This window comes from Morone saxatilis, unplaced genomic scaffold, assembly GCF_004916995.1.
Source record: "Morone saxatilis isolate NCDOM2014 unplaced genomic scaffold, NCSU_SB_2.0 Contig15, whole genome shotgun sequence".
Lineage (NCBI taxonomy): Eukaryota > Metazoa > Chordata > Actinopteri > Moronidae > Morone > Morone saxatilis.
In genome coordinates, this window is record NW_023339707.1 from 19,432,024 (window position 1) to 19,457,893 (window position 25,870).

The 25,870-nt window shown below is 40.9% G+C and overlaps 3 protein-coding genes across 3 annotated transcripts in view; 1 reads left to right on the top strand and 2 right to left on the bottom strand.

Moving 5' to 3' along the window:
* LOC118323991 (ankyrin repeat and SAM domain-containing protein 1A-like) overlaps window positions 1–2,436 on the bottom strand; it is a gene marked incomplete in the record, with an annotated part of 69,077 nt that extends 66,641 nt beyond the window's left edge. The window contains 1 exon segment of the mRNA XM_035656088.1: window positions 1,866–2,436. Coding sequence (XP_035511981.1) covers window positions 1,866–2,044 — 179 coding nt within the window.
* A 795-nt stretch (window positions 2,437–3,231) lies between these two features.
* taf11 (TAF11 RNA polymerase II, TATA box binding protein (TBP)-associated factor) lies at window positions 3,232–5,157 on the top strand. The gene is made up of 6 exons (XM_035656320.1): window positions 3,232–3,464; window positions 3,561–3,764; window positions 4,216–4,349; window positions 4,449–4,536; window positions 4,626–4,722; window positions 4,854–5,157. Exons 2-6 carry the CDS (start codon window positions 3,594–3,596, stop codon window positions 4,982–4,984), a joined length of 621 nt encoding a protein of 206 aa, XP_035512213.1. The 5' UTR covers window positions 3,232–3,464; window positions 3,561–3,593; the 3' UTR covers window positions 4,985–5,157.
* A 266-nt stretch (window positions 5,158–5,423) lies between these two features.
* On the bottom strand, window positions 5,424–25,302 carry uhrf1bp1 (UHRF1 binding protein 1). The gene is made up of 21 exons (XM_035656319.1): window positions 25,031–25,302; window positions 22,000–22,162; window positions 19,533–19,571; window positions 19,241–19,332; window positions 18,947–19,136; window positions 18,452–18,592; window positions 18,155–18,325; window positions 16,971–17,151; window positions 16,700–16,786; window positions 15,877–16,047; window positions 14,843–14,988; window positions 13,359–13,500; window positions 13,033–13,226; window positions 11,675–12,876; window positions 11,358–11,533; window positions 11,133–11,272; window positions 10,861–11,011; window positions 10,110–10,366; window positions 9,615–9,723; window positions 9,316–9,407; window positions 5,424–8,333 (listed from the first exon to the last, which is right to left on the bottom strand). Exons 1-21 carry the CDS (start codon window positions 25,072–25,074, stop codon window positions 8,217–8,219), a joined length of 4,005 nt encoding a protein of 1,334 aa, XP_035512212.1. The 5' UTR covers window positions 25,075–25,302; the 3' UTR covers window positions 5,424–8,216.
* Between the last annotated feature and the right edge of the window lie 568 nt (window positions 25,303–25,870).

The following is a 25,870-nucleotide window of genomic DNA, read 5'->3' on the forward strand; positions in this document are numbered from 1 at the left end:
ATCACTAATCTTGCAACTTGTTATATAAAAGCCTGTGCTATAAGCTCAGGTGTCCACAGGCAATAGGCTTTTTAAGTCTATACACCACTAGTTAATTCATTTCCTGCAAAGTCTAGCCAATAATTTGCCAGAGGTATCACTGCCAAACATTGATTGCTCAAGTCAGAATAGATGACACAATGGGCTCCTCAGTCTGCCCACAGATCTGTGAGGGAGCCAGCCTTGACTGCATGACATCTCCGAATTGGATTTCCGATTAGAAGGGTTTAATGTAATTACCTTGAGTACATTGTGCAGTCTGCTCTAAGTAACACAGTGATGCATCACCTCGAGCTTCGTTGTAGCACTTGTCCCTTAAAGAAGGTGGCAGGCACGGGGGTCCCAGAGGGGGCAATATTATATTCTGATTGACAGCCAGTTCACATGCATGTGCTCCGCATTACAATAAGGGCGCAGAAAAAAAGCCACTTGTAGGCTTCTGAAAAGCAGCACATAGCCAGGCTGCAACTTTTATCTTAACAAGACTACAAGACACTTCCATCTAAAGGCAGACATATAGATAAAAGCTGATGCAGCTTTAAGGTGTAGGCTCTCGTCAACAACAAAGCTGTGTCTTGGTTGGATCCTAATGTTGCATACAGCACAATGGCTGTTTTGAATATGCACGCACTATGAAACTGCATCATATGGTTTCAGAACAATATCTTTCAGCCCAGGGAAATTCAACAATCCTGTTGTGGTAAGCCTATAATTCAGATAACATCTGCAAGACAAAATGAAACCCAGAACTTATCAGCTCTATTAGATTGTATCCTATTATTTAATATTACCCGGCAGCTCTCATCTGCACAAAGTTAAAGGGATGGTATGTCAAAAGAAGGCCCGGCTAAGCTGCCTCTTCATAACACTGGGAGGAATTTGATGCAATCTTACATTATCCACCACGGAGTAAGGGACTCGGGCTCATTACCAACGCCTTTACTTGAATATCTTCCATTTTAGGCCAATTTTGTCCTGTAGACCAGCACTCCAAATCAGTTTTTGGCATTTGAATCTGAGCATCTACTGGTCAATACTGTGGCACAGGTGGCATGTGGGAAAGGGTGACAGGTACTGTATACTGAACACTGTTTGCCTTCTTATCTCTAAATCAGAACGAGAAAAAGGGCGAAAATAATTGGTGACAACCGAAAGCCACGGCACAGCAGCTAAACCTTTCTAACCTTATATGGTAGGTTTTTTTTATAGATGTGAAAAACCACATCAAATGTTCATCTCACCAAGGACTTCCTCTTGTAACCACATCTGGCAAGCTTATATCTACAGGCAGCTGAACTGAGGAAAAAAAGGGGGATTCAAATCTAGAGCTGTTCCAAAAAAACATTTCCAAATAGTAAAATAATGCTGCTTAAAAATGAGAGTCTGCCTCAGACAGACTGGCTTTCCCCTCCACCTCCACCACCAGTGTGCGTTCAGGTCTAGACTGCGTGTAAGCAATTAATAATAAATCTGTATTAGTTGTTTAAAGGGACCGTGGGCTGTTCTGGTGCACATTTCTGTAGTGAAGTTGCACCATTACCTACCAGGCCAGCCCTCTTATGCACATTACAGTACAGCTGGCAGGGACACAGAGCTGGGAGCTAACAAAGAAGCATGCCACTGCTCCTGCGCTGCACTGGATTAGGTTGTGTTTGTTTGCTAATGCAAAGAAAAACAACAACAACAACATTGCTCTATGGAACCAGTGTTTTAAATACTATACTGGTAGCTATAACAGTGATCACACAGTAATTTGACAGGGAGCACAGTGCTGGCTGTCTCCCATTCAGCGATATCCGCCTCTTCCTCCCTGTTCCAGAGCCTACCTGAGCAGACTGGAGAGCGGATGAGAGGAGGCGCCGTGCCCGCCGCTGTTGCCACTTCCACCGGTCCCTGACGACCCGCTGCCGGTGCCGGCGGACTGTCGCTTCCCGGATAAAAGCTTCTCCACAGCGGCCAGGTTTCCCGTCCGCGCCGCCTCAAGAAGTTCCTGCTCCTTCCCCATCGCGGATCCCAGGGAAAAAAAACCAGAGGAGACGCGGGGGAAGAGAAGAAAAAAGGGGGGCTTGGTTGCGGGAGTGAAATTCCTCTGCGATCCCCCCCTTTTTTTTTTTTGGTTTGTTTTTTTGTTTTTTCCCTCCCAGCCTCAAGTTATTCCTCAGTACAGCAGCTGTGGCGAGGAAACAAAAAGCTCCCTGCTCCACCGCTGGATCCGTCCGTCCCGATCCACGGTGCCGCTGGCGCTCAATGGGGGGGGAAAAGTTTGGTTCAGCGGCACGGTACCACCATCGAGCAAACTTCCTCTGACCAGTCCCCCGAGCCTCGTCCGTCACTTCCTCGAAACTGCCCTTTCTTTCTGCATCTCCAATCCGAAACCCTTCAGACACACGCACACACAAACCCCTAGCGCCCCCGCCCCAGCTGCTTTATAAAAGAGAGGGATTGGCCACGAGCAAGGCGGCGCATGGGCAGAGAGCCACGATGAGTCCCATCCAGTGTTATCTGTTGCTGTCTAGAGTCCAGGGCAACAACATGTCTTAACCTTTTTATTTACTGTTATTAGACACTCATGTGTTATTTACCGTAGACTATAGTTAAAAAGACGTGTCAGAAACCTGAATTTACTTTGAAAATGTGCAGGAAATTGAACAATTGTCGACTGGTTAATAAGTAGGAAGCATTGTGGGAATGTGTGTCACCTCCCCTCCGGGCTGTGAGCACGAACATTTCACAACACCTGGTCAGGTGACAGCCTCACAGTAAACAGTATCAGAATCTGAATCAGAAGTACTTTAATAATCCCAGGGGGAAATTATTTTTTGTTACAAAACTCCAGATATACAAACAACATACATTATACAAGCAACATCTATTAAGAACAAAATATACATATATATATAAAAGATCAAATTTACAGTTTAATATATATAAAAGATCAAATTTACAGTTTAATAATGTGCAAAAAAAAAGTGCAAAAAGTGATTGTCCGTAGGGATAATGGATTTGATTGGCTCTGATGTCGTTTGGAACTTGTGTTTTAAGAGTTAAACAGATAACTGTATTTAAAAAAAAAAGTCCCAAACATTAAAAAACCACAATAAACGACTTTATTTATTATTTAAAATGTATTTTTAATGCTAATGTACGATGTGTGTTTATTGCTTGTTGACAGCGTGTCTATAAAGTTCGTTCAAAACAGGAAACGGAAATACGAATACCAGGCTATCAGTAAGCGTAGAAAAGTAGCATTTGGATGCTATCGCTCCTCTTAGGCTCGCAGGAGTTGTTTGAATTGCATTTAACTGCAGCTAAGTGCGATAATATTAGCGTTATGTGTTAACCTTAACGCTAGATAACGTAAATTACTAACTAAACAAGCTAGTTAGAGTTAGCTCACCGCCACTGTGGCTATTGCTGCAGAGAAGGTAGGTGCATGTTGTATTGCATTGTTTATCTAAATGTGATTATTAACGAACTGTATGGGGCTAAACTACTTTTCATCTGATTATACACGGTCAAAGCTGTCAGTCACTGCTGGGAGGGATTGAGGCGTTATGGCCGACCCTGCACGGATCAAACCTGAGGTTACCTCCGAGAGAGCAACGTCTGCCAACGAGGAGCATCCGAAATCCGAGGAGCCTGAAGATGTGCCAGCCACAGCGAAACCTACGGATGAACACAAAGAGTCATCCTCGCAAGATGAGCCCAAACTGGAGGTTAAATGTGTGAGTTCTGGGGCTGAAATGAAAGACAAATGGACCATATCGAAGTTATTAATAACGCTAGCTTTGCAACCATGCATACCAGGGCTGGGAATACTTTATTTGTGTACACTGTTGCCACCATAACATTTGAAATAGGTTTTTGAACTTTAAATTAGAGTTTGAATTAAAGTCAATATTTTAAGATTAAAACAAACTAAAAAAACCTCATCAGCAACAGTTACAAGAGCCCAATTAGTCTGTTCTAGCAGCCACTCTCAACAGGCATTATTTAATATTGAACAGTTTGAGAAGCTGAAAGATTTTTGTACTTTAATTCATAAATGAGAATCAGTTATCAAACGTGGAATCTACTGTGTGTGGATACAATATTTGATCAGTGGATAATTTGTGCTAACACTTGCAGCTCTTTTGTGTGGATTCAAAAAAACAGTTTTTGTCTTCCACTGTGAAGGAAAGTCAGGCAGCTGGGGAAGACGAGGAAGAAGGAACCTCCGGCCAACCCAACGCCAAAAGACTGAAGGTGGAACCAGAAAAGAAAAAGGAGAAGCGCCACAAGGTTGATGAGGATGAAATTCAAAAGATGCAGTAAGACTGAGATTTCTAACAGAAGATCAATCATATAAAATAACATTGTGTTGAAGTCTCATCCCAGCAAACATCCCCAATGTTCTTTTTGTCTTACAGGGTTTTGGTGTCGTCATTTTCTGAGGAGCAGCTGAATCGATATGAGATGTACCGACGTTCTGCTTTCCCTAAAGCTGCTATTAAAAGGGTAAACATTTATTAACATTGATAGTGTTTTTAATCTCTGAAACTACTCTATTGGCTTGACTTTTTTTTGTGTGTTTTTTTTTTTTCTAGCTGATCCAGTCCATAACAGGATCATCAGTGTCCCAGAATGTGGTGATTGCCATGTCTGGTATTTCCAAGGTTTTTGCTGGGGAAATTGTTGAGGAAGGTGAGGGGCAGACGTACAAAATGGAGAATGTTCAGACCAAATAAACAAACAAATGAATGAGACATTTTTATTTGGTAACTTCCTGCAGTTAAAATGATATTCATTTAATTAATTTGTCTTTGTCCTTACAGCGTTGGACGTTTGTGAGAAGTGGGGAGATACACCACCACTGCAGCCCAAGCATATGAGGGAAGCAGTGAGGAGGTTGAAGAGCAAAGATCAGATTCCTAACTCCAAGTACAAGCACATTCTCTTCCACTGAGGATGTGCTGTAGATTGTATGGGAACTCTGACCGGTAAATGCTTGATGTAACATACAGTTCAGATAGTGTAATTATACTCATGCATTACGGTTGTAAATACATTGTTTTATACTTGTGAAATGTTTCATTCTTGTTACTTCATTAAAGAACCAGTGAACTTTTGGTGGGAAAATTGTGTGATGCCTTGAAGTTTAAATTTTTAAAAAAAAATCATTTTCACGAGGGTCGTGGGCCAATAGGGTGGCCAGGGTATAATGGTATGGAACCTTTTTCTAGATTAACAGGGAAATTTGACTCTTTTTATTCAGTTCAACTTTGAATTTTATTTAGTTTGTCTCACTATACCAAGATAAAATGTTTAAAATTGTGTTTGGAAATATGTACATATGAACAAACTATGGACCACACTACTAAAATAACTGGAGTGAGACTTGAATGTACATGTTTCTGTAGACTTTATGAATAGATTTGTTACACGTAAACATGCATGTTCTGTTCAAACTTAGAGGCACAACTGATATGTGTTCAGCAATTAATCATTTATTCTTTCACTTTTAAAATACTTTCCACATACTAGCTTTGGTTCACAGAACCAGTTTTCATATTAGTCTCAATGACGTGATAAAGACAATACAAAAAATTCAATGTAACTACACAACTGACAAAAATACTGTTCACAGGGTCTCCAACATTTGCGTCACTTAGGAAGATTTCACAAGGTCCTCTGCAATCCCGTGAAGTGATTTACATTAAAACAAGTGCAATTTCCAGTGAATTTATCACACAAGTGCAAGTAATTCACAAGGCATAAAACTATACATCACTTTAGTACATGCATCTGCTTTCCAGTGGCAAACATTTTGCCAGGTCAGTCATATGAAAAGGAGAACGAACACTCATCCTGATGTGTCCTGCTTCACTCTCCACCCATCGCCTCCTTTTTGCATGTTTTTGAGCAGACAGAACTCTGAGCACCAGTTTGTCAGCAGAAAATGGATGCTACTTAACACTGACTGAGGGGAGGGAAACTGGATAAACTTTACAGCTACATGTTGCATCCAGCATGGGAAGTTTAACTTCGTACCACTGTATCTTTGTCTACTAAGGCCATGCAAAAAACATAAACATCAAAAGCTGAGAAGATCACAACTATAAGTGATACTGAGGTTAAAGGGCAGTATCTCTGCTTTATTACACTGATACAGTAATAATGTGGTGTGTACACATGCAGATGAGAAAAACATTCAATCCTGGTGAACAGGTAAATCATTTTTCTTTTATACTAGTCACCTTAAAAAATATGAAGGATTCCACATCAAAATGTGTAGTGTTACTGTTCTTTGTCGTGTTTTTGGTTACACTAAAGCTGTCTTTCTATTGCTTAAATATTTTACATTCCTCTTCAAGAATGCAATCTGTCATCCATAGTATGCAAGGTAACCAAAGTAAAAAAAAAAAAAAAGAAACATGTTATTTTGAACGGGGAGTGCTCTGGCAAGTCACAGCCACCAGGGGTCTCCCAAGCACTCGATGGGACAGTGATGAACGATGTGAAAGGTAGTTCTTCTAACAGCTGTGCAACCACTAAGATAAAGTACCTCCAAAGGATAAACAGTTACAATAGAACATTTGTACATAAAATGTAGCTCATAGAGAGGTTGTTATACTGTTAAATTCTCTTTGATGAACAAAACCATCATTGTTTAAATCTATGCATATAACAGATTTATGCATAGAAAAAGGAAAGTAACAGGAATTTAAATGTCAACTGGCCTGATAGATCAAATCTGCAGCACATTAGGATTAAATTTACTGAAAATGACCAGTTTTTGTAATGAAACTGAGCATTAATATTACATACTGTGTGCGCATACATTAGAAGTGCGCCACACTTTTTTCCAATGTCATTTTCTTTGATTGATATGGCTTTAATACACTGTAAAGTAACTCCGGTCTAACAAAAACACATGCTTTGACAAATCTAAATAAATATACACAAGTAAAACAACACCCTGAATGAGCTTTAAGTTTATGATGTCTGACCACTACACTACACTACTGTATATATGATAAATGTGCACAGAGGTAATAATAACACTAGCAGTCTGAGATGTTTCCTAGCAAGCTAAAAAACTAGTTTTAAGGAGATCAAGTAATATAACTCTGGTGGCTGGAATAATCCCAAACCTCTTTAAACCAGAGAGTTGGAGTGAAAAGACTAACCCAGTTACAATACTGAAGCTACTGTGCAACCTGCTCTCCACAGCTGAGGGAGCGATCGAAAGGCGCGTCATCTTGAGTGGACATTCAACCACAGAGCACATTGTTTCACAGTACAAAAGAAGCAAGACCAACATTTCACAACACAAAGAAAAATAACACTGGGGAATGATTCAACCCGCTTTCTGAGAACGGTGAGAATTTGATAAGAGTGTGTAACCATTCCACCCTGGTGATAAAGCAACCAAGGTGGAAATTAAGATGCATCCATCTCTCCATGAAAGCAATGTTCTGCTTTCTTAAAAAAAAAAAGTGCAATGTTTTTCCTACCCTTTACAACACATTTGTAACAGCTGACAATATAATACTTTTAAATAAAAATGAACACACACACCTAACAGAAGTAATCTATATTACTACGTCTATGTAGCTTTATGACTATGCTATATGTAAATTAGCACTGCTAGACAGTGATTTGTGTTTTGTAGGAGCGCCTGATAGAGTAGCAGCTGTCTGGCAGTGTCAGTGCACACGAAGAGGAGGTTTTGGCATGTAATTAACTGGAGAGAATTAAAGCTCGATGATATTCACTTGCATGCTGTGTGACAAACACTGAAACCATACAATGAGTTTACTGTCAACACTGATTTGGATGATAAATAACCAGAATACTTTGTGTTTAGTACAGAAGTGAGGAACAGACTAGACTAGACTGACAGATTAAAAAAAGAAAAAATAGTACCATTAGTGTACCTGTATATTAGTTCCCTAGATTCCCCTTTCGGTAATTGTTATAGGGGCTCTTTTATAATCTCATGTAGAGTGTGATATAGCATGTGGGAAGTGATCCTAAGCCACAACTTGGATTCATCATATTTTCATCCATGTCCAATGACCAGACGTACTCTGAATGAGTTTGGCTGGTTCCTGACATTCAGACTGATACATCCCATCACTGTTCCTGAGCAGGAGCAGTGACGCAGTTGGTTCAGAGGTGAAAGACAGGGAGGCTCAGAGAGTAAACATGGGGTCATACTTCTTGACTTCCAGAAGGAGGCGTTCTCTGTCACTGAGGGCCTGGTTGAGAGCAGCCTGGACACCAGAGAGCTGCGACTCCAGGGTTTGGCTCTGTAACGGCAGGATTATTGGATTGGTTAGCTCCAGCTACAGCTAGTGTACGCTTTGGCTACGTGCTACACGCCAAGTGGGCGGAAATCAGATTCTGACTGACAGCAACAGGTGTAATTACAACACCATTAGAAAATCTTGTGTACTTGGTCACCTCTCTGTGCTGTCCATCTTAGAGCTGACCAGTAACAGGACACCAGTATTACAGCTGTATTTAAGACCCAACAGATTACTGTAGTTTTAAACATAAGTAGAATCTGTGAATCTAATTCAGCTGAGGTTAGAATATCTTGATCTGACCAATAAAAAAATAAAGAAACAAAAGGCCCTGTGGAATAATACTTTAGAGCTATACAGAGACTCATGGTTGATACAGTGCTGATATTCATTTACACAAATTACAATACTAGACAAAGAGGTCCTTTTGTTTGTTGGATCCCTAAGCTGTGACTGTGATACAGACGGGGCCAAACTACCACTGAGGTCATGTAATCTAAATGTTAGGGGGAATGTGGATGTGGAAAAAGTCTGCAGGATAATAATCAGCGACTACATTAACTCTTATTTTCTAGTACATTATTTTCTGTGAGGTATATGGCTTTATATAAATATAAGTATATATGTTTTGGTGTGGAGAAACAAAAGGGTCATAGTTGCCAAATTTGGTAAATAAAATAAAATGAAATGAACAGTGCAATTCACTATCAGCACTGTTTAAAGAGGCCTCCTTTCTTTGCTTCAATGTTTTATTGTCAAATGCATACAAAAAACACTATTTAATGTAGTTAAATGTTGGGAATGTTTAAAAAGTACAACTTGGCAATTTATCGAACTGACCAAGCAAAAAAAACAAAAAAAACATCCTATCTAATCAATGTAGGAGTGATGACCACAGTATTTCTAAAATCCTGGCTACGCCCCTTGCAACAGTCACACTTGGCTGACACATACACAGAATATGGCGCTGCTTGCTCTCCCCTACCTCACTCTGCTGTCCCACAGAGCAGGAACTGTTTGGGTCGTCCAGGCCAACCGCAGGAACACCTGCTGAGGCTTTAGGGTCTGTACCTTCAGCTGCAATCAAAAAGGAAATGGTGAAGATCACTTTCTGTTCATCTTTCTGTGAAGTCGTTACAGCAGATACTGTCAGCTGGAGTGTTGGTGGTTTTCCAGTTCATTATCATGCTAATATTTGGGTGTACCCACCAAACTGACAAGCATTACATTTCTCACACTGCACAAAGTTTAAGTAAAAACAAAATAATTTATTTTCTTGCTTACCTTTGAGCCTCATTAAGCCATCATCACTGCGCTCAAGGAGCAGCTGATCTACAATGAATGAAGCTGGGACAGATTGAGGGGCTGTAGGGTAGATTTTAGGGCTATCATCCTAAAAGAAACAAAAAAGGGATGGATCCTGACTGTTAATAACATACCTCAACACTGGCTATACATTACTGTTTAAGTCTTTTTGCTCAAAAAGATTGCAGTCTGTCCAAAGGTTCAATTCAGTTTACTGTATTTCACCATCATAATCCACTCAGTATTGCCACTGCCTTACAAGGAGTCCTGGGTATACTAAAAACAAATAAAACTGGTTGATATCTTTCAATTAAGTGGATTGTCCTCAAAAGTCAGATTTTTTGTTAGAATTTCTTATATAATATAATAATATGATATATAATCATATACACAATAATGTAAAAGGGATTTTTTTACTAACTAACTACTTATAACCAACAGGTTCAAAATGAGTTGACAGTATCAACAACACACCTTGACAGTGATGGTGATGTTGCTCATGTGTAACTTCATTGGCTGACCATCAACACTGAATTCATCTTCCAGGAATGGACCGATGTTAGCCACTGTGGAGGCTAACAGCTCTGCCTTGAAGTCTTGCACTCTCATATCCACGAAGCCCAAAGACTCGGCAAGGGAAGCGTGTCGGCCTGCAGCTGGACCCATTTCCGCTCGCATGCACACTGCTGGAGAGCTCCTGCTACCCTGCTTCTGGACTGGTCCACCTGGAGCTGCGGAAACGAGAAGGTAGGAAGAAGAATGTACATTTGTAAGCCTGGAGCTTTAAAGTGCCCACACTTTACACTGCAACTTGTTCCAGCATCCTTTCCATACTGGAACCTGATCAGCTTTTTCTTGAGTTGAGACAATGTGCTTACGTGCAGTAACTAAACTGTAATATAGAGGTATTTTATAAGATGAGGCAAAATGTTTATTTGACGATGATTACACTGTTCAACTCTGTGCACCATCAATGTTTTGTTTTTTGTAAAATGTTACTTTAAGGTGCCAAGCAAAACCATAGACCAGGATTGATTGACATTTTTTTTGCCCTTTTTCTTAAACTTAGGATTAGCATCAAACCGATAAGTCGACTAGAATATGCATATGACTGGTAAAGAGTGATGTGATTAGAGTTGTAGCATTGATGAGCAGCGGTCTGAAATTATTTTTCAAAAGTTTGTTGATAGGAAACAAACTGCATGGCAACAATAATTCAGGTTACCTTGTATGAGGCCAGCCATCAGGTCTGATACCCTGATATTGCCCATCTGCACAGGGCTCAGATTCTGGGTTTCTACAGCCACAACTTGGTCTTCTCCCTTTACTTCCATGGTACAGGCTGTTCCACTCAGGATCAGCAACAACACTGAGGACTGTAAGAATAGCACATCACAATGAAGTTACATTTAAACCACTGTTGGTTTAGATTTGAAATGAAGGCTTGAAGGACAAGAAGTGAAAGTGAAATCTGTTGTATTATCATACTTAACCCACCATATCCTGAGATACGTCCTCAGTACTTTGGGACAGAGAACTGCTGAGGTCAGCTGATGAACCTCCCTCTGTCCCCGGAGCCGGGCTGCCTCGACTGCCGGCGGGAGTGTTGTTGGGACGCATGGACTCCATACCTGACTCTGGAGACATGATACAAACTTACAGTAGATGTCCCCTGTGTAATTCAGAGAAATTGCTATGGCAACATGGTGGTATTTTAAGCACCTGAGTCCATGAGAACAACAAAATTGTCGCTGATATCACTATCCACAGAAAGATTCTCATCGGGCAGGCTGCCATCCAGGATAGCACTATCAAAAGAATGCTGGGAAGGCGACTGCTTCATGGATTGGTGGCGCAGGCTGGCAGCCAGAGATTCCTCTGAACGCTGGACCAGTTCCCTATGAACACACACACACGCAAATACACACACACAGTCGTCAAGGGACAGCCAGTAAAAGCATGTTGTGCACAGCATGGGCTCCAGACACACAAACACTATTATGCTGCCATCAGCCCAGCAGGAGAGCACTAGCACTTACTTTGCCTGCGGACTGAACAATTTGCTCATCCCTGAGCCACGACTCAGCATGCTAAAGGCGTCTTTCGTAATAGAAAACGCCCCTTTGGTCAGGTCCAGCGAGGCACTAAAGGCATCTTTGGTCACATCCTTGGTGACATTAATGGCGCTTGACAGCTCTCCCTCCAGGCTAAAGGTGGATGGTTCCCGGGAGAGGACCGGGGAGTGTCCAGGTGAGAGTTGAGGTGAGAGAACGGGGGTGTCCTCCTGTGCCGTTAAACCATCCGGCACCTCCTCCACAGCCTCACATGCCTCCTCCACCACGCCATCTTGTTCATCCTGAGCAAACGCAGTATTGACGGAGGAGATGCCATTTTCTAACCCATTGTCCTCATGGATCACATCTGTGGAGTGATGAGTGGGAGAGATGTCAGAGTCTGTTATGCTGGGGCTGTCTGACTCTGGGGTGTGGGGGACCTCTTCCTCAGGCTCTGAGCAGACTGGCGGCAACAGGAGACCCAATTCTGTAGAGTCCACCAGGAGGGCAAGACAAACTGTAGAAGGTTTTGTCTTCTGGCCGTGAGCCTGCTTAACATCTCGTAGATCACGTCCCAATTCTGCCCCCAACCGAGCCATGGCATCCTTCATTCTCAGCAGGGCAACATACTGGTAGTGGTTTAGCCACATCTTCACTGGAGTGATGGTGTGGGCCAGGAAGTGGAAAGAGGCAAGTGAAGCGTCTTCCTGCGCTGAGAAAGGCTGGTTGGCTCTGTCGGGACTGGAAGACGGTGAGCCATTTTTAAAGGCAGAGGGCTGACACATCCACACAGACATGGCAAAAGGCTCAACAAAAGGTTGGGTTCTGCCTTTGGGGAATCGCCGAGCTCCATCAAAACCTAGGGTCACACGAGACAGACTGAGAGACCAGACATCCTGGGATCGTAAGTGCTTTCTGTCCAGAGGTTGGGGCTCGGCTTCTTGAGAGTGCTGGATGAAGGTGGACGGGGTGGGGTGGAAGGCACTCTGGTCCCTGGGATAGGGGCAGGGAGGTGTGGGCTGGAAGAAAGAGCAGCTGGCAAACTTGTCATAGGTGCTATTGAGGTCAGCTCTGGAGCCATGAGGGCAGTGGCGGGTGTTGCTGAGTGCCATCTGTGGTACAGTAACAGAAAGGGACTGTGGGCGCTCTGGGTGGTCCAATATGGAAGAATCCAAGGGGATTATCAGCTTTAGAAAGGAACAAAAAAAACTGTCACATAAACCAGCAACTTACAGACGTTTGTATGAAATGCAACAGACTCCAATAAGACAAAAACAGGCTACATAAACCTTTTAAATATAAACAAATGAGCCATTAACATGTAAAAACATTTGTGTACTCACCTTGAGCTGAGCTGCATCCATGCGGATGTCTACATGCTCATCAGCCTTGTTGCTGTCTTGCAAATGGTAGAAAGCTTTGACCTGGTCCAGGGTGTGCAGCAGACCCCGGGAGAACAGATTGATCCACAGCACGCTGGCTGGGTCCACACAGAGCTGCAGGCCATTCAGCTGGGCATACAGATTTGATGTGGGCACTGGGAGAAGGAAAAAAGGTGAGAGATGCTGATATTTGCATGTGATCATTTGTAACTATGGCATTAATTACACAACCAATCAGAATATTAACACAAAAATGGATTTGGATGGATGGTTAAGTTACATGATACCTGATAAACTGGGGTTGTCAGGAAAGTAGTACTCAGTAAACTGCAGATGAACTGCTGGTACATTGTCTGGCAAACGCAGAGCTTTACGGTTGCAGGATAATAAAGACTGGGTCTTCTTGTTTTGACGGCCTCTCGTAGACACCTGAATGTTGAGGTGCAGAGGTTAGAACAGTGGTGGAAATATTGGGTTCGATATATATCTGCTTCATTAAAAGACACAATAAAGAAAGTACAACTATGTGGCACATAACAGAACTGAACCACCTGAGCCTGAACATCACTGACTTCCTGTGATAAACTGAAGGTGGAGACCCAGACATGCACAGAATTCCCCCGGGTGCCTCTTGTTCTATAAAATGGGGAACTACAAGTGGGGATGTTGTGTTGTTTCATGTTGAAAAGTGTCAACTGTTCAAAGTGAAAATGCAGAAGCAGCCTGGGTGTAATTTAAAGTGGCAGGGGGTTTCAGCCTCAGATGAAAAGCACTGGAGCAGCCAAGTGAAGTGACATTTATGGGATTATTCTATTCTTAATAATTTTATTGTATTGTACTGTATTTTAATTAAGGAATACTTTTGCTTAAAACTTCTGGATTTTTTACAAGGCTGTAGTTATTAGTATAGCAAATATTACACAATATCTTCTATTGCTCCAGAGGGGCTATTGGATGTCAGACATTTACACATCAGAACATTAATATAACAAATCAAAAATCAGATAAAACATATCAGATAGCTGGTTTGAAAGAGACTATTGTTTCCTCTGTAAAGCCCATTGGGCAGATCCTGCTGGGCTGCTAATCTAACACGCATTTTTCCAGTTTGAGCTGACTGCAAGTGATGAGGACACTGCGGCACATATTACCCGCATCAGCTAGCTAGTCAACCGTGGTGCTACGGTTGTGGAGATAAGTCAATAATATACACACATCGTTCTTAAAAATGATCATTGGTGTGTGTGTGTTTAAAAAAAGTCACTTCTCAGGCTCCAGCTTGACAATGCTTGTGGTCAGTAATTAGACATGCTGAAACCACTTTGTCACATCTTTATTATCAACTAATCATCCTCTCCATACACACACACATTATCCAAAGCCTATACTTGTGATTGCCATGGTAACAGCTGTAAATAGTTATGTCAGGAATGAAATCCACAGAAGGAAAATGGAGGTAACATCTGAAAATATAGTTTTATTAATTTCCTTAAGAGACAATGATAAGGGAGTTATCGATATTGTCCTGTTTTATGATCAACTATCCATTTAAGATTTTACTATCATAAACTCCCCTGTATTAATACCATCCATGACTAACTATGGTTATTATAAATAAGTCCAAAACCTGCTTTGTCACTCCAAATCTCCCAAATGCAAAGCGATTTCTAGCCTTGTCTGAGGTGCTGCCTTACTGCTTCCACTGTCCATTTACTGAAGTGAGGCTTCTGTTAAACCAGGTAAATCAAATCAGTTGATGATTAAAGCTTGCCTGGTGAATGTCCACGTCATCCATCCTGACCACCACACAGCTAGATCGTAGCCTCTTCAGTGATGACCCTGGAGGACCTTTGACAGAGTTCCTGTTGGATGCCTGCTCTGTTTCAGGGGGGCTCGACTTGGGACTAGATTGTCCATCTAAAGTAGGTACACGGGAGAGAAAACACTTTGTGACAAGCAGAAATGAATCATCCGTTCGAAATAAACCAGGCCTGCGCAGAATCGATCCGACAATTGCCACACAATGCTGACTTGCTCCGACATCATGCATACGTGGGCAATAATACCTTCACAAAATCGAGGCAGCTGCAGTTTTAAGAGCCAGTTGCTCTTCACTCACTGCAAGGCCCAAGGCATGACGGGAAGCGCCTGGCTGTCACCTGATCCAAGAGCTGATTGGCTCTTAGTTTTGACAACAAACACCACAATTTCCGAATTTTCTGTGTGATTTCAATATTTAACTCTAGATTGTAGGCTGTTTCTTGTCTCATGTTGCACAACAAAGGTTTAATCTGTTCTTCTTCTTCTGTGGTTGATAATAAAGTTTATTTATATATCCGAATGTGGTCAGCAAACTATAGGTAGCCTGAAGATGGCCTAACCGGATGTTAACATTTTGTGATTTCCTGTATATGCTTTGAAGGCTGCTCTAAACTGTCCGACTTGACTGCAGCTTTTTGCCTGCTGCTGCTGCCTGATCTCATCCACTTTTCAGGCGAGGCACAGTTCAAGTCTGCTCCCTAGTTAGATTGTGACACTGATGTTCAGAAATATTTTTACAGATAAGGATGTGTCTTTCTTATCATAAAAATGTTACTGTTACTGAGCCCTGTGTTATTTTGTATGGGGGATGGGGTCATATTTTTATTGTTGTTACTGTGTGTTGTGTAATGAAGGCAAACAAGTATTCATGTTTTATTTCATTACACTGTTTTTTATTGTAGTAGTAGAGTATGTATCTGTATAATTGCACCTGTGTTAAGCTCTCACAGAAGACAAACCTTTACATTAATTCTGTGCTCATACCTTGTACTGTCTTTGCAGGCATGTCCTTGTTCTGCAGGGGTACCTCAGTATGTGGCCCAGGGAACCCAAAAGCCTCTGCTCTCCTCTGGTACTCCTGCAGCAGTTTCCCAGCCCACTGGGCCTGAGCCTCCATGGCTCCACTGTGGCGTTCCCAGTGACGACATCCATCAGCTGTATTGGAGCAGCAGCAAAAAGGCAGGTATGATTCAGCAACCACTCTAGGCTCAAACACCTTCCTGTCCTGACCTGTTATCTGTTAGCTGTATGTTGAAGTTCGCTTAAAATTGTTTAGCTTGACATCTTTGTTTAGTTATATGTCTGTATCTGTAAAGTTGTCCTCTGCACTGTGTTTAAGTTAATTGAGAGCTACCCAGAACTCAAATTCCTTGCATGTGTCAACAAACATGGCCACTTTTCAAAGCTGGTATTCATGGTATGTGCTCACATTATATGCAGCTATATATACATACAGTATATAATGTTGTACTGTGTTGATATAAAATCTTTCTTCTGGTAATATTCCCTTCAAAGACAGTTTTTTTAATCAAACACAATAGCAAAATAAAAGTTTTTTTCTAACTGTGTTTAATTGACCGTAATCAGCTCCAGAGGCGACTCTGCTGTTCTACATTCTACACTTGAGGAATTCCACAAAGAATAATAGCACTGGGCACTCTCTCCCAGGCCATTAGTCTGCTTGAATAGTAATCCCCCTAACAGCTAGTCCTGAATGAATGCTGCAGTCACAGTGGGAGCAGGACAGAGCCTCTGGGAAAACTATTGCAAAATCAAAGTCAGAGAAAAGACCCATCATCACACTCACCAGGTCTGTGGACAGGATAGTAGTCAAAACCCAGCTTCCTGAACGTCAGCTGCATGGCACCTTGCAAGCCCGGTGGGGGAGGCTCATCTATGCAATATCACATAAAACATAAAATCATATTAAAAACAGCTTGACGATTTGTTGTGTTTTAGGAATAACCATACGCACACAATATTGGCTTTATGTTGTAGTAAAACAGTATAAATATACTTGAGTTACAATAAAGACGACATGTTTATCCTTTCAGGCACACTGAGCTTTTCCAACAAACCTTCATCCACTGACGAACTGTCATTGCATATGTGTAAGTCCAAGCGGGATATGAAGGTGTGATAAGAAGACTCCTTTACGTCATAGAGATCAAAGTATTGACTCATGTTGCTGGGGGTGCCAGTAGGAGCGGGTGGGGGCTCTGTCCAAAGGCTGTGGAGGCCAGGCGATGGAGGAGCAGTCTGAAAGACAGAAAAAATAAAAACATCTAAATTACCATTTGACAAAATTAAGAAAACTTATATTGCAACATAAATGTAATAGGGAAACAAAAATAAACATATCCAGATATAGTCTCGTGCCACCTTATTTCTGGTTAAAAGCTCCCAAGCCTTGGCTTTGTCATGACAACTGCAAACTAATCTGTGAATACACTGAGCATGTTTTATTTATAGTGACATAACTTTATTTACATGTCCTGTGGAGGCAAACTGAGAAAACTGTTGAAAGAGCTTATGTTTGGCTTTCACAGTTTATTATTTATATCTGTAGCACCTACATTTGTTTTGAGTCATAGTCATAAATTATTCATATTTTCAGGGAAAAACAAACGAATTAGGATAAAAATCACTTTGCATGTAAATTGACTGTATTGTATTTTTATTTCTTAAATTTTTCTGCTGCATTTGTGTGTATAAATAGTGTGTATAATAGTTGCACATTTTCATAGGTCAGATACAACACAATAATAAATAAATAAAATAACATTACAGTTATTTATCTGACGTTATTCAGAGCAACACACAGTAAGACTAAAATCAGACTTACAGTTGAGTTTGTGCAGAAAACATTTTACTATGCACATGGAGTAAGAAGCAAAGATCAAAATAAATGCTTTAAAAGTCAGATAAATAACAGATAAATAAAGCCTAGCAGGAGCCATAGTTTATATTGCAAGTATCACTACAATTCCTTCCTACAATGACAAGTCAAAATATCTTCTGTGAAAAAGGCCTATTGAGTTTTCATTACCAAATATCAAATCAATTACAACTGATTTAGAAACAACAATTATTGAGAGACGTGGCTTCAGATGAATCAGCCTCATATGCTTTAAGGTTGACGATGCCTGAAATTTGCCTGTAGAGTCTGTACTTAAAGCCCTTTAAAGTATAATATTCTACTTCACACTGATTTTTCATTCATTCTGATTTTTAACATTCATTAACAGGATGAAGGCAGGACCTGTAGGGATTCAGCAGTCCTGCTCTTCCTCTGCTGGGCAGACTTCTCCATGGCCTCACTGAGAGATTTGGCGTAATGGATGATGGCCTTGAGCTGAGAGTCCGTCAGAACCCACAACAGGTCATCCAGAATGAAAAGCAGCTTAGATGCCAGCACATTGCAGTCCTTTATCTGGGATAGAACAATGAAGACTTACACTTGGCTTGTGACAAATTTGAAATTTAAATGAGGTAACTTTTGTGATTTTTACCAATTTCATGACAGAATAGAAAATTAAAGGTAGAAACACAATCCTACTCTGCGTTTTAAAGCGATGCGAATGCGACCCTGGTTGGTGATGAGACGTAATGGGGTGCTACCGAGGTCCTGGTCATCACTCTCAATGGCATCCGCCTCGATACGTAGACTCTGCCAGTTAATTTCTTTGAATGTCAACACCTGATGGGAACAATAAACACATCAACCCATTCCAGCTATGATCAAACACAAAGAAACTAGGAGATAAAACCAAACCATGTTCTGACATTTATATGGAATGATTGGTATCAGTGTGGCTAATTTTTTTTTAGACACAGAGAAAGAAAGGGCAACAGACACATTTCCCTTTAAGTAGATTACCTCATGAAAGGTTGTTCATCTCAATATAGTCCCTGCAGCTAATGAAAATTATTCATTGCAGGCCTAATGAGCACATACTGTTTCCGTGGTGAAACACTGTATTCAGTTTTTCAGAGCATTCAGAGCAGTGTTAAAGCTGGGTGAGGAGAACAATATAAGTGTGCCGCTCTGTACCTCTCCTCTCTTTGGGTCGGTGACGCGGGTGTAGCGGAGGTCACTGCGCTGCCATTTGGGGTTGAGACTGTTGCCTTGTAGCTGCCAGAGCTCGAAGGAGGCGTGGAAGGCACGAGCCTGCACCTTGATGGTGATGGAGTTGATCCGAACAGACATGCCCTCTACCACTTTCTCTGCAAAGCCGTACTCGCTGTAAATGCACAATATAAACGTGAGCAAAGGCAATGTTCATCGTATACACAACACGGGATGAAGTATTTGTTTTGGCTTAACGCAAGCTGTATGCAGTCTTACCTCTGGCCTGCTGTAATAGCTATGGGAGAGGGGCCATTAGGTGGACGTGGCTCCTCACATGTTCTCATTTCTACCTCTACCTTATCCAAGAACTACACAAAAGAGGAAACAGGGCTACTCAGCATACAATTGAGCAAGGTCGAATAGATAACATGGCAGAGAGCGCAACCTATGGAACAGTGTAGCAAAACAGTAAAATAACTATACAGGGCGTTGCTAAAGTCATGCCAAAGTTAAGTTATTTTTGGAAGGGAGAAGCTTAGTGTTGCAGAAATGTGCAAGCCATTCTTACCAGGCAGATGGGGCTTGTTTTCAACTTTGTCCATTGTATCTAAAAAGACAGGAAGGTCCACAGAGTCAGTCACAAACACTTGCCACAGCGTTCTGCACTGTTTATTATTCACTGGGCACAAGGGCACAGTGAACATCAAGCTCCTACAATGTGACGCAAGTGCTACAACAATAACTGCCACAGAGTCCTACTGCCATATCTACTTAACAAATCGAATATATGGGAGGCACGATTAATCACGTCCCCACAGTGTTGCATGGCAGGGGAGAATACCGTTAGAACTATTTTTTCCTCCAAATACCCTTTTTGAATTTCAAATTTGTTTTCCAGTCCAGAAAAGTGGAAGTAACCCGAGATCATTATTGAACCACACCTGTGCAACTGGGCACTAAATACTCAGGTTGTGGTCTACTCAGTGGTTAGATTGAATAGATTTAAACGGTTATTTGTCAGTCAGTAGTATGTTCAATTGATATTCTGTAATGCAATTCCAATAGCGCTAACCCAACTTTCTATTTCTATTTTGAAATTTTAAGAATAGCTTTGCTAAAGAAACATTCCTGTTAATTCCAGCTTATTATAGGCACTATTATACACTTGACACTGAAACAGGAACCCCAGGCCTCAATCAGTTTTTGTAATTCTTAATAACAATAACTGCAACACTGTAAACTGCAGTGCAGATGCAAGAATCTGGCGATGCAATACATATCGCAATACAGCAGTTACAATTTAATATATTGCAATTTAAACAAAACACAAAATCTAATTTTAGGAAAACTAATCACAACCATGTGCATAAACTCTGAGCTAAAGTTGACTTTTTTATGCAACCAGAACAGTGGGATCTGCATTTGTATGTATTACAGTCCCTGTAACATCCAACATCACAGCCCTCAGTTTGCAATACTGCTATCCAGCTGTTGGGAGGTTTAAACACAAAAAACAATATAGTGTTATTGAGAATTTCTTTATTTTCTTACACCCCTAGTATCTTTGTGTCCCAGGTGCTATTTTTATTGTCTCTGGGAAAACGGAACATCCTTGATTTTGAGCGCTGCTGTAGATGTCACTAGATGACATAAAAGTATCAGAGATACAACTAGCCTTGACCCATGGAGCCCTAAACAAATCATTGTGGATTCTGCTTCCAACACTCGAATGTCTATCTTGTTTATCTTGAAAGCAATTCCTGAGATAGCTGACATTGATAGAGTTAAAAATGTAGGTTGAGACTAAAAAGAAAACTAGTCTACAGGCATAGCAGCAGCTTTGTTAGGCTGTATTTGGGTACAGAGATGCTTTGAACTAAATGCTAAGTATAGGACGCTAACATGTACACCAAAGTACTGGTCATTAACAGAAGTATTGGACACCAAGAATGTCTGTAAAAATGTTCACAAGCTTTCTCAATCTGGACCGAAGTGGTGGACCCAGTGACCAACCGAAGCTCCTAAAAACAAAAAGGCCACTATCTCTGGAAGCCTGAACACAAGACAGCCTTTGAGTCATAAAAGAGTTGAAGATATTTTGGTCTTAATATTAGAACTTTTTAAAGAGGATAGCCAGTGGCATTTTTCTGAAAATAGGAAGAAAATAACAAGTGAATGCCAGCAAGCAGTTGCGAAGGAGAAGTTTTTACTCAGCGTCAGCAGTTATTCTCTGGACTGGTGGCAACAGCACAAACCTCATTAATAAGATACAGCTAAAAGAGAATACTGCTCATACGACAAAATAGGTCAGACTGAATGACAAGGAAATATGTATAAAAACAGGCACACAAAAGATGAAGAATATTACTGGTGAAGCTATAGAAGATATTGAAACCCAAGTTTGGATACTTCAGTCAGTAAAACCATATTACAGCAGGCATATTACAGATGTATATACAGTACATACATGCATAACATAAGTAATACTGTCCTACAATGCTGGCTGACTGTTTGCCTCCTACATTTTGAGAAAGCTCAAGGAGAAATCGAGGTTAAAAAGGTGCAACTATTTATATGTGTATAGAATACACCTAAATAACAACAATATGTATTTTATCACTGAATTCTGTCTTTTACGTGTAGTATTACTGGGATGAATTGGGAACTGACAAGTCAATGCTCACAAGCCAGTATATCTCAGGATCACTCTAGCCTCTGGCCTTTTGTGGGCCTCTGAATCATGGCTTGCCTCTCTATTACCAACAACCAGTGCCAGCCTGACAGATCATGCCGTTCTCAGCGGTGCCCGTAGCAGTGCTTATCTGTGGTACTGACTGCTCATTTCCTCTACGACTGTACGCACTCAAAAACAAGCTCTTTGACAATAATAAACTGAAAACCTTTGAGACTAATTACCAAGATGACATGAGTTATGTAGTGTTTTTCTGTACCAGCTTTGTGTGTTCTTAGAAAAGGGTGACAGCCTCACCTGTCAGAGCAGCTACACAATCAGGTTGGACTAGTCAGTAACATACCCTGATGGCGGCTTTGTTGCAGTAGACCCGAGTGACAGCCAGCCAGGTGGGCAGGTCCAGCATGTTCTGCAGAACCTCTTCATCGAGCTCGAGGTTGGACAGCTGCCCCTCCCCCTTCAGCGTACTCAGATTGATCTTGTCCGGGGACAGGTTCTTGGTGAACCTAAGGAAAGGAACCAGATGAAAAGTGAAGATGAAACGTTTTAGGGTGAATCCTTGCAACCTGCATCTGGAAGAGGTTCGTGTAACTTTTATCTGGGAAACACCCGACGTCATCAGTATTCGTCACTGATGATATGGGAGACAAAAATAGCCAAAATTCAATTATGCAGATGGCCAAGATGTTTTTTTGAAGTAGTGCAACCGAATGAGTCATCCTGGGAAACCGTAGCAGCCTCCGTACTAGTTTCACACAGCTGTAATCCCCATCCAGGCGAACCTCTCTGAGGGTACTAACACAGTGAATACAGCAGCGATGGGAGAAAATCAGTTTGTTAAGTATTTTAATTTCACATACACCACATGACTGAACACTTTCATGACAAATCCCTGTGACATGTTAGACATCAACCAAGAGACAGTGTTGAAAAAGCAGCTGACTAAATGTCAATTAACAGAACTACAGTTTGACTCACTGTTTGGTTAATTATATGAATTAAACTAACAAGACGACACGTGAATGTGGTCCAATTTGTCAAAACATCAGGCCTAACACCATGCCGTACCTGATAAGCCTGATAAGCAAGTCAAAGCTTAACCTTCCCTTTGACTCTGAGCAACAAAATAACGGCCTGGCTTTCCTAAAACGAACACTGCATATTAACTCCCACACCCTTCCACCCTTTAATGAGTCAAGCTTGAGGTGTAGAGCTGGTTCACATGTCCGAAAATACACAACAACTATGACTGGACTGTATTTTTCATATAGTTTCCTTTTGGATTGGCAGACTATAAAGAGGTGATTTGCTGGCACTCATAATTAAGACCTAGATTAGAGCAAACACTAGTGCATAGTGGCGCTATTATTTATAAAACTAGAAATATAGGCTAATTACTAAGATTAGCATGGTTTAAACAGAAATTCCATAGCTTATTGAAGGCAAGAAAGAAGTCATTGTGTGCGCTTTGCCAAAAGCACAACTGTTTGTTAACACCAGGGTTGTTAGGAAAAGATTAACATGAAAAGCCCTTGAAGTGGTCAGTTTAAATCCAACAATTAATCAGAATCAGAATCAGAATCAGAAATACTTTAATAATCCCAGAGGGAAATTATATATATATATAATTAATTATATTAAAAATTCCACTGTATGCAAGTTTTATTTTCAGTTTGTATGTTAGAGCACACTATGAAATTATACAGACTCCAGACTGACCACTTTTTAAGCCAAGAATAAATAAACTCATAAAAGTGATTATTCCTCACAGCAGGATGCAAGATAACTGAAGAAACACCTGGACTCTAAGGCCAATTTCCTGTAAGAACAAGCTATGGTCAACAATAAAATTCTTGCATGTCTATCTACCAAGTATGTGTCCACTGTGACCTATCTGGTACAAATAAATACTTGAATTATTCGGTGACAGAGGCAACAGAGGGGAGGAAAATAGGAGTCAGTCAAATAGAAAGCCTCTGATTTAGCATACACTTGTTGTTCAGTCTTATGATCAGCTTTAGCCTTTACCCCATCCAGCTGGAGCAAAAGACTTTTAAACACATATCGACATTGCTCTCCCACCTAAATTTATTTCTTAACAACGCTCGACAGTGCTAAAATGAGAGAAACAGATATGTTCTGAATAGGGCTGCACAATCTAAATATTACCTAAGTCACAGAAGCTGCAATTTCTTAATGAAGGTCAAATGTGTGACAAAACAGCATTATAATAAAGCACTGTAGTACTGTAGAGATGCCCTGGCTTACAAATATTCTTCTATAGATTTAACAAAACATGTTTGTTTGGAACAGACTCCCCCCATAAAATATCACATCATCATGATTTTAATAGTTGTTTCAAAAATGACTTTTCCCTACACTAATTGTGAATCATATCGCAATATCTGTCAAAATAATCGCAATAATCGGCCTCGTTCTGACACAATAAAACCTAAAAGAAAACAGCAGTCTCTCGGTCTCCTGAGTGATCACATGTAGAAGGAGTAAGACCAGGTATGGGGAAATGGCTGCGAGCCAGGAGCTTCACTGACTATTCTGACATCAAACCTCAGATGACAACATTCATCCTTTCATCCTTTCATCCATTCATTCATTCATTCATGAGCAGTAGGCCAACTTGATACACACACCTGAACAAGCTTAGTCTTTCCCAGAGTTGGGGCTATAAAAAGAAAGGCCCTTCAGTATCTTGATAAATGTCTGTGTGAGGTTATAATTGTTCCAAGACATAAAGATATAAAAAGCTAAAATGCTCCATATCTCTCCATATCACATCTAGAAAACTATTTTTCTGTCTGTCTCCTTGAGGAGATGGCATTGTTTTTAAGCTGTACTTAACAAAAAAAAAAAACTCAAGGAGGAATGATTCTTACGAAATAATCCAAGTTATTTCATTAAATTACTTAAATGTAATTATGACATTTAGACCCTCGGACCACAAAGACATAAAAAATACAAAGTAACGTTAAGCAGTGTTGTATGGGTAGAGCGGGTTCAACAGTAAAGGGAAGGTATTAGGCCCATTAAGTCCAATATATGAGCTTTACACAGCACGTATTAAGGCAGACTGCAGCACATATAACAGTATTAAGGACACTTGATGGATACGTCTGTAAAAAGTAATTTGGTTAACGGTCTGGTTGAACTGGTTTGCTGCGTTCAATGTCTCTGTCAAGTGTCCCAACGTGTAGCGTTGAGCTAACAGATGGTAACCACTGTGGAAATGAATGTAGCTACACGTATAGAGAGCAAATATTGAGTAACAAGCGTTTTCTGTGTTGGTAGGCAGCAACGTTATAAGAAAAATAGCTGGGCTAACCACAGCTAACACAAAAGCCAAAGATAACACTTACCTTGACAAATGTTTCAGAATTTGCTTTTTAATTATTCCGGCCATTTTCTACTAGCGGTTGTCTTCGTATAATATATCACCGGGTCTAAGACAAAACATATACTAGCTTGTAGGTATCTCTATAGTGTACACAACCGTAGCTCTGTGCATCTTTTTAGCCGCCGCTGGCACAGCACAGACTAGCTGCTACCTCGCTAAAGCACCGGACTGCCGCTGACCCCCTTACACACACAGTCTCACACACACAGTCTCACACACACAGTCTCTCACACACACACACACACACACACACACACAGTATCTCACACACACACACACACACACACACACACAACACACACACACACACCACACACACGTTACTCCACCACGGAAACAAGCAAGCTCCAACGACACGACGACACCATCCTGCTGGATGTTCAGGGTAATGCCTTGCTTACAGCAAAGTGATGTTTATGTGCAGTGGTGTGGTAGTGCTGGAGGAAGGTGTATACTCTTAATATATGCCCCCTAGTTTTATTTGTTTTACTTGTTTTTGCAGCCCGTGCAGTAAAGGATAAACGCCCTTTGCTATAAACAATGACATGTAATAGTAATACGACTTTATTGATCCAACACTGGGGAAATTCACTACTAATACTTTGCATATCAATCAGAATCAGGTATGTGCACACATACAAAGGAATTTGACTCCAGTTTTGCGTTGCTGTCATTGTGCATACACAGAAGGAGCATAAATAAACAGGACAACAAGCTCAACAAAATAGACGTAAACTACTATGTACAGTTAAACATATATATAAACGAAGAACAACAATAACATTTGTAGAAACTAGACAAG